At 44.8% G+C, this 16,539-nt stretch overlaps 1 protein-coding gene across 1 annotated transcript in view; it reads right to left on the reverse strand.

The window, feature by feature from the left end:
- LOC124556363 (zinc finger protein castor homolog 1) overlaps nt 1-16,539 on the reverse strand; it is a 326,012-nt gene that overhangs the window by 70,630 nt on the left and 238,843 nt on the right. Inside the window, exon 7 of the mRNA XM_047130329.1 lies at nt 7,242-7,410. Coding sequence (XP_046986285.1) covers nt 7,242-7,410 — 169 coding nt within the window. The remainder of the gene's footprint in view (nt 1-7,241; nt 7,411-16,539) is intronic.

Consider the following 16,539-nt stretch of genomic DNA (forward strand, 5'->3'; position numbering starts at 1 on the left):
ATGCTTGTCGGCGGCCGCACAGCTGTGCGCCCGCTTGGGCTTGCACGTGTTTGAGAAATTGATGCAACGTTGCAGGCGCTCACGTCCCCCGCTTCCGGTCCATTCTGGCCGGGCCACCGTATAACACACTTAATAAAATAAAGAGCCCGATTTGAACGACACGGTCGAGATTCCCACGCTGCGGCCGCCCGGAGGCGCACCCGAAACGCACCGACTGCGTGGCCCGCCAATAAAAATTAAAAAAGTCCCACTGATACTGTGCGCGATAATAAAAAGAGTATCCTTTATTGGAAGCAATTGCTGTTGAAAAGCTGATGCTTGGAGACTGGAGCAGCCTGGAGGGGGAGGGTCATTACTTTAAATTTACAGCAAGAGAAGGGAAGAGGGCCTCCACGGCTCCACGTCGCTGCTGCTGCCGCTTCTGCTTTTCTTTCGTCTTTCTCCCGCCGGCCGACCACTCCCGTGTCGTGCAAATTTAATAGCTCGCTGAGAAAAGTGCACCACCGAGGGCATGAATTTACCAGAAAACAAATCCACTACTGTGGATTAGTTTCGACACGAGAAATATCATTTCCGAACAAGATTCGGAAACATCGTATCGCACCCTACCTTGAGTCACGATTACTATAACACGTAACGATATCAAACACATTTCCTTTGGCTGTTAGAATCGTCATAATATTACACATCCTCTATCAACGTGCAATGCTTTTTGGTGACTTCTGTGAATTTCTGATATGCCTAAAAGACTTTCTAAACACTAGTCTGTAATTGTGTAGGTAACTTTATAATTGAATGTTACAGTTTCTTATTTCCACGCGTTTTAATTCTACATACGTATATTAGTGGCACAGCGAGTCAGATTCCAAATAAATACACACGGGTATAAAAAAACTACGTAAACAAAAATTTAATGTGTTTTGAGGAGATACAAAAACAGTTTTTTGTATGACAAAAATGTCACAGTAGTTCAGTTTTCCCGTTACGAGTGTGCGAAGGGTTTGACGCTAGTCATGTTCAGAAACAGTCTTAAAACTGCCTATCGTGAATATTGTTTTAGATACATTGTTGAATATATTGTCTGTTTACATTATGGCACAAATGGCATCTGGGCGGTAATGATTGTGTAAAGCGCTTAAAGCAACCAGGTGTTTCATGAGTAATGGCTCACATTCAGCCAAACCAGCAACCACTTCGTCTGGAGTGCCTGTCGGCGTCTCGTAACCAAACGCTTCAACTTCCGCCACAAAAAGAAATCCACAGACTGTCAGAAAGAGCTCTAAAACAATAGTCACCACACGGCATCTGAACATCACTAACGACAAAACCTTCATGTACACTAGCGGAGAAATGGGGCACTTCTGTCAATTTTGTCACATTAAAAAGAGTGTTTCCGTTTATCTCCTATGAACACACTAAAGTTTTGTTTATGTTGTTTTTTTTACACCATATATAAGAACATCAATTTTATGTCGAGTTTGTGCCATATATGTACGTGGACATTACTCAGTTCTCCCTCATCCGCTGTGATATTTTCAAGTGATGAATACTCAAGTCATTACTTCCAAACAGATCTCCTTTTTTCGTCTCCGAATCTTTGATGGGCATTTCGAACTTGCTGATAGCTTAAAGAATTCAGTATTTTTTTCTGACTTGTTGAGAAGTGATACCTCTGGCCAAGTATAGAGAAAAAATCTTCAGTTTTCGTTTCACAGCGATATTTACTTTCTTATTGGGAAGACTGGCCGTAGATTGATTACAAGTGAATTTTCAGACGACTGTTACGGGGCTATGTTATCTCATGCGGAGACATATAGACAGTCATTTTTCCGTCGCTCTATTTGCGAGTGGAAAAGGAAAGGAAATGACTAGTAGTGATACAGGGTACCCTCCGCCACGCACCGTACGGTGGCTTGCGGAGTCTCTATGTAGATGTGGATTTAGATGTTTACGGTTCTGTTACAACTATTTCTAGATAAATTTTGTTTACACCTTCTCATACTGGAAAATATGTTTTTCGCTCACATCTGCCGACTTCAGCTCGGATGTCCCTTCTATGACAACCGTAATTTTAGGCACCCTTATGAATGTTGTGAAATTGTGACTGAAGATGAATGACGATAGGCAAACTTTCCAAATGTCCCAAAATATTCTCGTGAACCACATATAACTCACGAAAGTACTACGTTTACATCAGTATAATTCAGTGTGTTATCGTCGTTGAAGTGACTGGCGCACTATGTTCAAGAAAGAAATGAATGCTTCTCTTGCAGGTAAGCGAATACGGAAATGCCGTAACACATCTCTTATTAAGCTTTGTCCAACGTGTTCTACAGGAATACACTGTTTTTCGTATATGAGAAAAACGCCGTTAGTTATAGTAGTAATATTCACTAACGTTACAACCATTTCCAAACCGAGACTTGCTGCTATTAAACGACTAAATTGAAGCTGTTGAGAACTTGAGGAGAGCCTTCATGTTGTTCGTGAGTAAATGTCCTTTTCAGATGAATCATTCCACTACTTGCCTACATGAGTTAGAGAAACCCCAAAAAACTGAAATCTGGAAGGCCAGACGTAAATTTGAAACCTGTTCCTCTAGAATGCTGGTGACTTGTTTTAAATTACTAGGCCGCCTCACACAGTATGTTACAGTATCTCTTCAAAGTAAACGTTGATATGAACACCACAATGTTTTACTAGGCATCATTCTGTTGGGTACGATACATAATTTCTTCCTCTGACATGTGAAACAGATTCGATCAGGCAGTTACAAGAGTGATCCAAAGCACGATGTTTTTCACACAATCACTAGACAAATTTCGAAGAAATGTTATTTCAAGTCTTGTTGATGCATTCTTGTTGGAACTGATTCTGCAAATTTCATCATCACAATGCAGGCAGTTTAGTTTCTTGGTTAACATAAGGTGGGACGATTTTGCTTAGTGTGAAGTAGCTGCTTCTCCATGAAAGCGCCGGCCGCGGTGGTCTCGCGGTTCTAGGCGCGCAGTCCGGAACCGCGCGACTGCTACGTCCGCAGGTTCGAATCCTGCCTCGGGCATGGATGTGTGTTCTGTCCTTAGGTTAGTTAGGTTTAAGTAGTTCTAAGTTCTAGGGGACTGATGACCACAGCTGTTAAGTCCCATAGTGCTCAGAGCCATTTGAACCAATCCATGAAAGCGAGCGGCAAAGCAGTCATCGGAAAATAGTTGAAAAGAGCCTGGTGGTGGTATCTGGGAAGGCCTTTTGTAATAACGAGTATATAGAAAGCTGGCCGATACCAATCTGCGCACAGAGCATGCTTTCCCTAACCGCAACAGCAGAATTGCACCGTCAACGTATTACAGGCACTGAACTGAAGATTTACACAGGTAAGTCATCTAACTTTTGTCCTTAGATAAGTATTTTGCTAAGCGATGTTCTGTTTTCTCCTATGGATGCGATTCCAAAGACAATGTTCATTTAATTAATTCGAAAGAGACCACGTATGTAGAGAGCCATCCAAGGATAGACCTGGGAAACGCCCGTGAGGCGAAGAGTGGAAACCAGCCTCTTGAGTCTTTTCTGTTTCTCTACTCAGGAGGTGGGAGGGAGACAGGTAGAACCTACTATTTCCTTTTCTTCAGCCTTTCTGTAGCTGCCTTTCATTCTATTACCTCTGACCTCTTTTTTCACCAGTTTTGTACGCCTACTAATACATGTAACCTAGTAACACAATCATTCACCGCAGAAATCATGGAAAATTCGGGAGTTCCGGTATTCGGGAGTTATAAGCAGAAAGAAAAACACCAAATCAAGGCGATAACGATGCGGAAGGTTTCAACAGAATGCACAATACCTACTGGGAATTTATGCCGATTCAAAAATGAAATTATTTCCAGGAATATCTGTCTCATTCATACAAGTCTGCGTATTGGATAGAGATAACCCGAGGAAGTGGCGGTGGGGGAGCGAGGCGTTGAGCTAGTACTAAAGTTGCTGCTGTTATCAAATTTCTTAGCCCGACCACGGTGTACGGAGAGCTGGCTGAGACAATACTGACTCTCAAAAGCACTGTTTATTCTGTGTCATAAACACACTGCGATACAGTCTCAGATCGATTCAATAATGTAAGATAAAGACTCGTCGAAAGTATTAGAGAGGCAGCGTCCAATTAACTGGTTCCCAAAAAATGGTTCAAATGGCTCTGAGCACTATGGGACTCAACATCTCAGGTCACCAGTCCCCTAGACTTAGAACTACTTAAACCTAAGGACATCATACACATCCATGCCCGAGGCAGGATTCGAACCTGCGACCGTAGCAGCAGCGCGGTTCCGGACTGGAGCGCCTAGAACCGCTCGGCCACTGCGGCCGGCAACTGGTTCCCACTTTCCATCTGTCAGAAACGCTCTGCCACGCGCGATGTTATACTCTTTCTGACATCTCGTAAAATCTCTCAGCAGAACTGGACTGGCGCTGAACTACTAGCCACTGACGAGCTTATGTCATCTACCGTATTGCTCGAGGCTGCTTCTCGCCTCCAGATTTCTGTCGATATCTACTGCTACTTTCAACATGCTGGGTAGCATTGATAGTGAATTTTCTAATACTTTTATTTTTCCGTATTCTGTTAAAAAAAAGGGGGCTACAGGAAAACTTGCACACATGCCAACATTATCTTAGGGCCATTTTTCTCCTAAGATCACTGTAAATACGACGTACTTGAGAGTAAGTTTGTTCAGTGACGGATAAGAAAGTTTAAGGCCTCTAACCCCGACGTTGCTTTGGAGCAAAGTTCCCAAAAATGTCTTATGAAAATTGTGCATATGAGAGAAAGTACCCCAGATCAGTTTTACAATGCGAAAGTCTTCGTTTATTTCTCTGTCTCAGTGAAACCAGGATGGTTGTAAATGAAAACAATCTGCCTCAGAGAACTCGGAAAATGTAAACTAAAAACACACTGGTGTTTATTGGTATTCCAGCTTCTTCAAATACATGAATCATTGGAAAGAAAATTATTATGAAGAATACTCTTTACGGAAATTATACGTAATTTTCAACTCTACGTACATACTTTGTAGTGAGAAAACTACTACGCGATGAAGTTTCCACGAGTGGCAAATATTAGTTCCATTCCGGTTGCACCAACGTAAAAACAAATCTGCATCATGTGCTACTGAAAGGACTCACTTCTTTCTTTCTTCTGATTGTTATCTACATTAAAACTATCCTCTGGGAAATTAGGTGCGAGCGTGGAAATCTATTGTGTAAACCATGTAAAATGTGGTTATTATATTTTAAGATTCACAATTAGAAAATTCGGTCTCAGTCTTAGGGATCTTCGAATGAATGAGAACTGACTAATTCTCATTCTCAGCTCCGCAGAAGGATATTGAACACCAGTGGCTGACCATTGCCACAGATAGTCATTCTCATCAAAATCTGTAGAAATACACCGACAGAAAAAAATCACAACACCAAAAAGGAGATGTGCGACGAAAACGAAAGTTCGTGCGCGTGTTTGTATATCTGAAAGATGATATCTATTCAAACTTCGCGCCAGTCCCATAACAGTGGCGCTAGTAGCATCACTATGAGGATGCAAATCAGGTTTGCTTTAAATACGCACTGTAACGCTCGTGAGCGATAGATACCTGTCAGACTAGACGTGGCGATCCGATGTTGGACAAAGACGATATTATCAACACCTCACTGAGTTTGAACGAGGTCGTGCAACTGGGCTATGAGAAGCTATACGTTCCTTCTGCGACATTGCAGAAAGGCTTGGAAGGAAAGTAGCCACTGTACTGGCAGCGGTGGTCACGAGAATGTACGATCGCAAGAAGACCGAGCTCCGAACGGCCACGTGGCACTACAGAAAGGGAAGACCATTGTGTCGCTTCGTACTGCGTCTACAGGAGTAGAAGTCGGCACCACAGTGACACAACGAACTGTTACAAACCGGTTACCTCAATGACAGCTCCGAGCCAGACGCGCTGTAGCGCGCATTCCACTGACCGAAAAACACCACCATTTGCGACTTCAGTCAGGCGAGAGCTCATTCGAGGGAACGGTGGAAGTCTGTTGCTTCCTGATGAACGCTAGTTCCGCCTCGGTGCCAGAGACTGCAGTGTGTTGGTTAGAAGGACATCAGTTGAGGACCTGCACCCAAGCTGATGATGATGATGATGTTTGGTATGTTGGGCGCTCAACTGCGTGGTTATCAGCGCCCGTACAATTATCCAATCTTTGCTCAGTCCAATTTCGCCACTTTCCTGGATGATGATGAAATGATGAGGACAACACAAACACCCAGTCATCTCGAGGCAGGTGAAAATCCCTGACCCCGCCGGGAATCGAACCCGGGACCCCGTGCTCGGGAAGCGAGAACGCTACCGCGAGACCACGAGCGGCGGACTGCACCCAAGCTGTCTGTGTACTTGGCACACTAGAACTGCTCCAGTAGTTTTGGTCTGGGGTGTGATTTAATTGAAAGCAGGAGCACTCCCGTGGTTATCGCACGCAACCGAACTGTAAATTTTACGCCAGTCTGGTGACTCGACCTGTTGTGTTGCCATTCATGAACACAATTCGAAGAGTGTTTTCCAACACGATAATGCTCGCCCACATACCGCTGTTGTAACCCACTGTGCTCTACAGAGTGTCGACATGTTGCCTTGGCCTGCTCAATCATCAGATCTGTCTCTAGTCCTGCCCATATGGGACATCATCGGACGACAACCCCAGCGTCATCCAGAAACAGCATGTCCCTGTATTGACCGACCAGGTGCAACATGTATGGAACTCCATTCCACAAACTTACATCCGGCACCTGTACAACACGATGCATGCACGTTTCCATTCAAAGTAACATCGGTTATTATTGTACCAGTATTTCACATTTACGATGACTTATCTCGCGCTTACATTAACCTGTGATCTTGTAACATTAATCACTTAAATATATTACCTAAACAAATATATTCCCAAAATTTCAGTGCTCTACATTAATTATTTTTTGCGTGCGATTTTACCGTCAGTGTATAAAAAATAAGCTACATTTTGATTCATAGCTAAAATCTCGTTTTTCTTGTATAGGGATGTAATAGTGAGCTTTTGGCAGGTCGGTAAAATTCGAGTCGACGTTCTTTATGGAGCCCGGCAGAGCAGTCTGCGGGTACCGAGGTAGACACAGGTTTAGCGGTCGGCATATCGGGTGGACGTCGAAAGCATTATGCAGCACAGGTAGCGTTACTTACCGTTCTTGGGCGAGTGGTCCATGAGAACGTAAGGCGAGGGCGGCGTGCCGCTGGGGTGAGGGACGACGGCCGCCGCCGCTGCCGCCGCCGCAGCCGCCGCCGCCGCCTTCTGCTGGTCCTGCATCGCCGCCAGCGTCAGGATGGTCGCCATGTCCTGCGGCAGCATCACCTGCCGACACGTCGTCCTCACACTAAATAACTCATCTGATCGTGTCTACTTACTTTGCAGTGTTCGCTTATCACATAATGCCGTTTCTATTCGAAGTTTTTTTTTTTTTTTTTTTTTTTTTTAAATAAGAGAAGGTATCTGCAAACCAAAAGTTGGACTGAATACTTCAGCAACTTACTACACATACACTATCTAATCAAAAATAGCCGGACATCCCTATATAATGCGAAATTGACACTACATGTGATGAGGGACGGACCCGCCACTATGAAAGGAGAAGGGGAATATTGTGTTGCCAGCAGGCAAGCAGTAACAGCAGAGTGGTTCGGTCAGGAGAGCTCACTGACTTCTAGCTTATCCTTGACACAGGATGTCACCTAGGTAACAAATCCATCAGGGGCATTTCAATCCATCTAAAGCTGCCCAGCCGGCCGAAGTGGCCGTGCGGTTAAAGGCGCTGCAGTCTGGAACCGCAAGACCGCTACGGTCGCAGGTTCGAATCCTGCCTCGGGCATGGATGTTTCTGATGTCCTTAGGTTAGTTAGGTTTAACTAGTTCTAAGTTCTAGGGGACTAATGACCTCAGCAGTTGAGTCCCATAGTGCTCAGAGCCATTTGAACCATAAAGCTGCCCAAGTCGACTACTGGTGGTCTAATTGTGAAGAGGAAAAGCGAAGAAACAACCACAGATAAATCAAGACCAGGAAGATATCGTGTACTAACGGATAGGGACCGTTGAGGATTGCGGAAAGAAAACAACAACGTGAAATCAACGGAAGGAATCACTCCTGAATTACCAAGTATTACCAGCGACGCCACTAGACAGCGAATGACTGGAAACGAGTCATTTCCAGTTACGAATCGCGCTACATTCTGTGGCAGTCCGATGAAGGGATTTTGGGTTCGGTGAATATCTGGAGAACAGCACCTGCCGTCATGCATAGTGCCAACAGTGAAGTACAGACGACGTGTTGTTACCGCAACGGGGGTGTTTTTCGTGATTAGGTTGTGGTCCCCTTATCGGCCTTAAGAAACCGCTACATAAGGAAGGATATGAACACATATTACAGCAATGTGTGCTGCGTACAATAGAGGAATAGTTCGGAGATGATGGTTTTTATATCAGCATGACAATACAGCCTGTCATATACAGAAGCATCTGTGAGGCAATGGTTGGTGGCAATAACATTGCTGAAATGCATTGGCCTGCCCAGAATACTGACCTCAGCCCAATGGTACACCTTTGGGATAAGTTAACGTCGACTTCGCTCCAAGCCCCTGTGTACCCCCCATCACAGCCTTCTCTGGTTTCGGCTCTTGAGGAAGAATGGGATGCCGTTCTTCCACAAACATTCAAACACACCACTGAAAGTGTCCCCACCAGAGAGTCATAAAGGCAAAAGGTGGACACATCCCGTATTAATGTCCACTAATCATTTTTTTTAAGCAGATAGTGTAGATCTGTTGAAGGTAGTATATACTTGTCTTCCGTCGATCTGGGAGGCGCTTCACCTAGACGGCCACTGGGGGACCTACAGTTTAGTGTAGAAGCCGAACCACTACGAGCTTGCTATTTTTACCCAAAAAATGCATTTCAAAAGATGAAAGTAAAAGAAAGTGCCAAAAATGTATTTCAGAGCGGAGATCGAATACCGAAAATTTGAATTTCTAATCTGGCAGTTACCTATGATGCAACAACATTTACTACTTTCAATTTAGACAATCGCAAAAGAAAAGAAATTTCATGATAAGGGAATAGTTAGTGTTGGTGACTTCATAAGCTGATGACTGAGTCGGATCACAGACTAGAGAAAAGTAAGAACGCACCATCCCCATAAGGGCCTTACTTAGTAGGGCACTGAAGTGTTTCTACTGGGTGAATTAGGTCAGCAAATGAGGCACTAAAAGTATCAGATGGCAGCAAAATAACTGATGATGTCTAAATATAGAGGATAGAAAATGCACATTGGCTGTATCAACGGAAGTACTTCTGAAAAATCGGAATTTTGTTAAGGTCGAATGTAAATATTATGAAGTCTTTTCTGAACGTATTTGTCAGGAATGTAGCTTTGAACGATAAGCAGTTCAGATAAGAAGAGAATAGAAAAATGGCTCTGAGCACTATGGGACGTAACTACTGTGGCCATCAGTCCCCTAGAACTTAGAACTACTTAAACCTAACTAACCTAAGGACATCACACACATCCATGCCCGAGGCAGGATTCGAACCTGCGACCGTAGCAGTCGCGCGGTTCCGGACTGCGCGCCTAGAACCGCTAGACCACCGCGGCCGGCAGAGAATAGAAGCTTTTGAGATGTGTCGCTACAGAAGAATGCTGAAGATTGGGTGGGTAGATCGCGTAGTTAATGAGTAGTTACTGAATAGAAACGAGGACAAAATAAATCTGTGGCACAACTTCACTGAAAGAGGGGGGCCAGTTCATAGGACACATTCTGACACATCATGGAAATCATCAATTCAGTATTGGGGGGGAACTGAGCGGGGGGGGGGGGGGGAGAGCTTGGGTAAAATTGTACAGAAAGACCGAGAGATGAATACAGTAAGTTGCATCAAAAGGATGTAGATTGCGGTAGTTACTCATAAATGAAAAGGCTTGCACAGGATACACTAGCAAGGAGAGCTGCATCAAACCTGTCTTCAGACTGGAGACCACAACAGCCGGCCGCGGTGGCCGAGCGGTTCTAGGCGCTTAGGTTGGTTAGGTTTAAGTAGTTCTAAATTCTAGAGGACTGATGACCTCAGATGTTAAGTCCCACAGTGCTCAGAGCCATTTGAACCATTTTTTTGAAGACCACAACAAGAGCAACAATAACACCTTTAGCTTTGTAATTAAGGATCTTTATAGTGCTGAAAGGCTAGGTGCGTGCTCATGGCTATACTAAGTCAAGGAATATATTTTTTTAACAATTCAAGAGGAGGAATTGAGAGATTTGGGTTTAACATCCCGTCGACGACGGTGTTGTTAGTCACGAAGCTCGCACTGATGAAGAAAGGGAAGGAAATCGGCCGTATCCTTCAAAGCAATTCGCCTGGAAATTGATTTAAGGAAATCAAGAAATAACTTGACTGTGGTTTGTCGGACGAAGATTTGAACCGCCGTCGTCCCGAATGCGAATGCTGTGTTTCGATGCTTTATATTCACAATAGCTACTAACTATAGCAGTAAAATAGTATTTACTTCTTTCAATTGTCTACTTAGACGTACAACATACGCTCATCTCCAGGCGATGCCTGGGAACGCCAATATATAGGCTACTGGCGTGCAAAACTTAAGGACAAAAGCAACTTTCGGATGATGCGTCACTGAGAAGCAACATAGTTAGATGAAACTTGGACCAAACATAGAAATAACTGCTACAGTATAGTACAGAAGATAGCTGAAAGAGAAATCCAATGAGAGGAACAGAAATAACACTGACGTCACAGCGATTTACGAAAGGCGGGACATGGTTCTTAATGGGGTGTATGATCACCACAGACAGCAGTGCTTGCTCTGCGACGTGCTCCCTTTTTGGTTATAAGGTTGGTAAGGAGTTCTTGTGGTGGGGTGTTCCATTCCTTCAATCCTCAACGCACCCCACACGTGCTCGATGGGATTTAAGACGGGAACAGGCAGGCCAGTCCATTCGCCGAGTATCCTCTCGTTCCAAGAGCTCCTCCACATGCGCTGTTCGATGCGGTGGCACATTCTCATCCATAAAAATGAAGTCAGAGCCGAACGCACCCCTGAAGGGTTCAAATGGCTCTGAGCACTATGGGACTTAACATCTGAGGACATCATTCCCCTAGACTTAGAACTACTTAAACCCAATGAACCTAAGGACAGCACACACATCTATGCCCGAGGCAGGATTCGAACCTGCGACTGTAGCAGCAGCGCGGTTCCGGACTGAAGCCCCTAGAACCGCTCGGCCACAATGGCCGGCGAACGCACCCCTGAAAACACGCATATAGGGAAGCAGTATAGAGTAACAATAACGGTGGCCGGTAAGTGTACGGTGTTCAAAGATATGGAGGTCAGTACGCCCATGCAGCATTATGAATCCCCACACTACAACATCTGGACCACCAAAACGATCATGTCAGACTGTGTTCCCGGGTGCATTAAGTGTTCCAACCATTTGCGGGTATGCCCAGAAGGCCCCCTCAACCAGCTCTCATCCGAGAAAAGCAAGCAATCCCACTCCTCTTTAGTGCATTTCCTATGCTCTTGCCAGCATCGCAAACGTTGAAGCCAATTTACGGGTGAGAAAGGAACACAACGTACTGGCCGTCAGGAAAAATGGCGACCCCCACTCAGTCGCCGTGCCACTGTGGACCGTGAGATTGCGTGCCTTGCAGTCCTGGTGAGTGCGGTTGCATTTGCACCAGGTGTTTGACGTAGCCCCCTGACTGATGCACTCTGTAGCGGACATCTGCTGCTATAGTTGATAGTTGTCGAGCATTGCCTCTTCTTCAGACAGAAGTTCCTGTGGCTTGGAAAGCTCCTCATGCACGTGAAACAATGCAGTAAGTAGCACCAGTCTCCTGGTCTACACTCGTATCATTTGGTCCATCTTCCAGTTTCCCGATGAATCTTCCCCGTGTGAAGTAATCCCGGTGATGTCCCCGGGCCATGCTGTAGTGAAGAACACCACAACAGCGCACCGTTAACTGTTCGCTGGCCGGTAATGTCTCTTCCTGTTCCTTCAACTGCCTCGTGCTGCGGGACCAGCCCATTTGGCGCTGTAGTCACGCTCACCTCAAGCCATGTGTCGTCTTGCTATCTGTGCACGACTGGGAGACCTCTGACAAAGCGTTCCCGCACTTTCACTCATTTTCATTTAATAGTTAATGTGTTACTTTACCTACGTCGTGATGCACTAAACAGGTAATGGATTGAAGAAATAAGCGCTTTTTCAAGTTCCATTAATGACTGTGTAAGTCAAATGATTGGACTGCAGTTTTTTTTCTCCACGATGAATGTATTGTCATAATCCAGATACGAAAGAGAATACCAACAGCTTCATTTTCGGCACAACATTGAAAAATGCGTTTATGAAATGCATAGTTCATGAGCAACACGAATAAAAGTAGTAAGTGGGAAGTGCAGGCAGGAGAAGGGCCTTATGTCACCACTGTAACTAAAATCAATGGTGGCAAAAATGAATAATTGTTACACGGAAAGCCGTTACAATTTTGTCTTGTTATTCAAACGTGCGAGAAATTAACAAAATCACAGCTACACATGGCATCCACACAGTTAACTTTGTTTTAATTTTTACTGTGCACTATGGGTTTGTTAAGTTCTTAATCAGGTTCTACATCTGAAATTGATGTATTAAAAAAATTTAAATTAAAGGCTGTACTCGCAGGTTCGAATCCTGCCTCGGGCATGGATGTGTGTGATGTCCTTAGGTTAGTTAGGTTTAATTAGTTCTAAGTTCTAGGCGACTGATGACCTCAGAAGTTAAGTCGCATAGTGCTCAGAGCCATTTGAACCATGTAAAGGCTGTACAGTATCTACGATTAAAATGTCTCCTTGTACTGAAGACAAAACCTGCTTTGAGAATATCAATTAGCGCGCATTTTCAATAACCTGTAAGCCATTCTGTTTAATTATTCGCAAAACGGCAAATGATGTATTCATTTGCAAAAAATACATTTATGTAGAATGTTACAAGCGAAAGGACTTGTTAGGAAATAGGAAGCTTCTCGACAAATTTCCAGTCTTACGTAAAACGCAATCTAATTTACATGCTTAGTGTAATCTTCAGTTTAAACAATGATTTTGTAGCCCTCACGTTACCCGTAACAAGAATCTGACCCTCCAAAATGCAGGAATATCTTCTTGTACTTCTACAAATGAAACTTTGGAAGTTTTGCTGCTAGTTTCTCACGATATTTTAACTTTCCTGTCTACAATTTACCGGTAAATTTTAATGTAAGCGCAGATAAGAAGCTACAACTGAGCAATAAGAAAACGAATATCTCTTCCTTCGCAGTGTTCCACGTAGGCTGTGTGAAGGTCAGCAGCCGTCATCTTCGTCCTCGTTTTCAGATACGGTTAGTTTCGTTTCCTACACGCATTTCGCATTCTTTTCTAACCTTTCTCAGCTGTGCGTACGAAAAATTCAAGAAACTCAGCATTACAGAATGGTTTGTAGCCTTAGCGAAGAAAGGATTTCTGGCCGATAATAAAGTGGGTGTCGAGGGATTCCCTCGTGTGGAAAGTAACAAATGAAGGGTGGCGGTCGCACTTTCACAACAGAAATGTAAAGGAAAGAGACGGAAGCAGGTGACAGGGCCCGGGGTGTAAGTTGCACAAAATTGTAGACGCGGCCCCGGCCGGGCCGGGACGCGCGGCGGCGCTGCGCACTTGGGCCCACGAGGGCCGAGGACAGCTGTTGTTGAAGGACGGGATCCTTGCTCGACAAAAGGGAAGAACCCGTTTAATGAGATCCGGGGTCCTGCGCGGAATGAGGGGGAAACTCAACCCCTGCTGCACACGCACGGTCTTGCGCTCGTCCCCTCTCGCCATATTTCACTCTCAGTTTTTGCCGTATTTCTGCGAAGAAAAAAGCACGCCGTATTGCTGCGAAGGAGAAGACGTACGAACGTTTTCTCATACTACGCGCGTAGTGCTTATAATTTTTGTAATTACGATTGTGAATTGCACTGTTATGGGCGTAATGACACTGTTCCGACATACGCAACAACACATATTCCCACAGATTTTCTAAACTGACGTCCAATCCACTGTAACTTGGCGTCATAGAATGGAGGCATTCCAAAACACCCAGCCCCACAAAAGCTTTATAAGAACAGAAATTGACAACAAAATCCATTTCTCACTTTAAATCGTGTCCATTATGCCGTACTCTGGAGAAATTTGGCGAAATTTGAACCTGTATTTAGCCGGCCGGAGTGGCCGTGCGGTTCTAGGCGCTACAGTCTGGAACCCCGAGACCGCTACGGTCGCAGGTTCGAATCCGCCGGGACCAGCCGGGTTAGTTAGGTTTAAGTAGTTCTAAGTTCTAGGGGACTGATGACCTCAGAAGTTGAGTCCCATAGTGCTCAGAGCCATTTTGAACCTGTATTTACTATTAGAGAATTGCATTGTATCATGGGCACTAGATTCGTGTTAGCTAATAGTAGTACGATAGTCCGATTTGGTAGAATAAGATTAGCTTGGAGATTCTTTGTTTACATTATTATTGTAGCGTCATGATGCCAAAAGCACGTCACACGCACATGACAGATTTACCTAACGTTTAAAGAACCTGTCGTTCCTCGCGGGGTGGGTTTGCTTCTGCTTTCTTTTCCTCCATCCATCTATGATGTCCTTAACATCGATGGCACCTTCACCCTAGCAGTGATCCCCTCGTACCGTTCATGATGACAAGTCTTGTGACGCACTGTTTTTATTTTTAATCGTGTTATCTTACAGCGAACGATGGAATAGTATCTGATTTTTTCGTCCTGTACGGGATGCACATTTTGTAGTGCTGTGGACGCTAACAGTTCTAAAGCTCTGCTATATTACGTAGATTAGATACTGGAGTGCTGAACAAACCTAGTGGCTGTTACCCTGAGTAATGACGCCTGGCGCGGCACAAACGACAAGGCTGTTGACATGTTGGGAGTAAACTGGATATGTCAAGAGGAACAGAGTAGCCTGATAACCATCAATTGGCTCGCTGTTTTATTCCACCGACTTACTGGGACCTCCCGAGTACTGAAAGGTAGGCCGCTTCGGGACCAGACGACATCATCATTTAGCGGCCGGTGAATGTCTATTGAAAAAGCCGGGGACCACAGATTTCCGTACGTTCCCGGCCGCACGAAATCCATCACTGTGCCGGCGACTACTCGTTATGGTAAGCGGCGCGCGCATTACCAATTCCACGGAATAAAGCGATCCTCGCTGTCAATCAGAGACAAATGCAGCTGCCGACGCTCACGTCTCACTCGGAGACGCCTGCATTCCTGCATTTCTTCGACCCGTCCCCATTGCCTCATTTGCTGGCCGCTGCCTGCTCTACGCTAATTGACAATTTGCGTACGTACAGACAGAATACAGGCCGCGCGTGTAATTGATAACCGACTTCTACAAATTGAAAGTCGACGTAACGACACATTTGCCTGTATTTAACCCGTTAATAATATGCATATAATACGAGATGTGGCGGACTTGTAAACCGGCTGAAGTGCGTGCGGCGACCGCGACGCCCGTGTTTCCAACTTAACGAGTCACGTTAAATCTCGCGAGCTTGCCGCACAACATTTTCTGTGCGTAACAGAGACGTACCTCGGGCTCTCTTCTCTCACACCGCCTCGCCAACAGTAGTCGCCGAATCTCCAAACTGGCCACTAACACGCCGATCTTTATAACCCTGTCGGCTACACGCAACAGGTCAACGAACAAATCTCGCTGGCTTTAACGTCTCATTTCACTGTAATGAAATCTTCGCACACACGTTTTAATGATGCCCTGTGTCTTTAACTCTTTTTTTACAGTAAATTCCGGACAAATTCTATAGGTAAGGGAGATTGACTTAAGAAATGTCTCGTATTTGGTGGTCACCGCTAAGGCGGAAACATGCTGATTTCGCGCACTACATTCAGATTTTCGTCGCGGTTCTGCATTACACATGTTCTTGCAAGGAAAGTCGGAAAGTTCGGGTTAACCTGCTGCGGGCTTTGATGTCCATAAGGCACGAAGTTGTACACAGATGAACAAGGAAATCGACCATGGGCTTTTTGAAAGAGTTGCCCCGGTGTTTACCTAAAGTGAAGTAGGGAAACCAGGGAAAACCTGAGTGGGCTTTGAAAACCGATTCTGCCAAATAAGAGTTAAGTATTTTCTGCGACCTCACGTTGCAGCTTCTTCGGCGTGTACGATCATTCTAGAACAAGAGGCAGCCGAGAAAGGTAGGTTCGTATCGACTAACTGCATTAACAGATGGAGTCAATCTTGTCCGCTAGCCTGCCTGTACATTTCACATAGTTCTCGATATTCGTCTGCATAAATATCGGAATACTTCTCCGTTTCCGCCGCAAATACATATTTCACAAATATGTAAGAAGTCTGACAGAAGGAAATCAGATATTGTGCCTTACGGCGAC

Source organism: Schistocerca americana, chromosome X, assembly GCF_021461395.2.
Source record: "Schistocerca americana isolate TAMUIC-IGC-003095 chromosome X, iqSchAmer2.1, whole genome shotgun sequence".
Taxonomy (NCBI): Eukaryota; Metazoa; Arthropoda; class Insecta; order Orthoptera; family Acrididae; genus Schistocerca; species Schistocerca americana.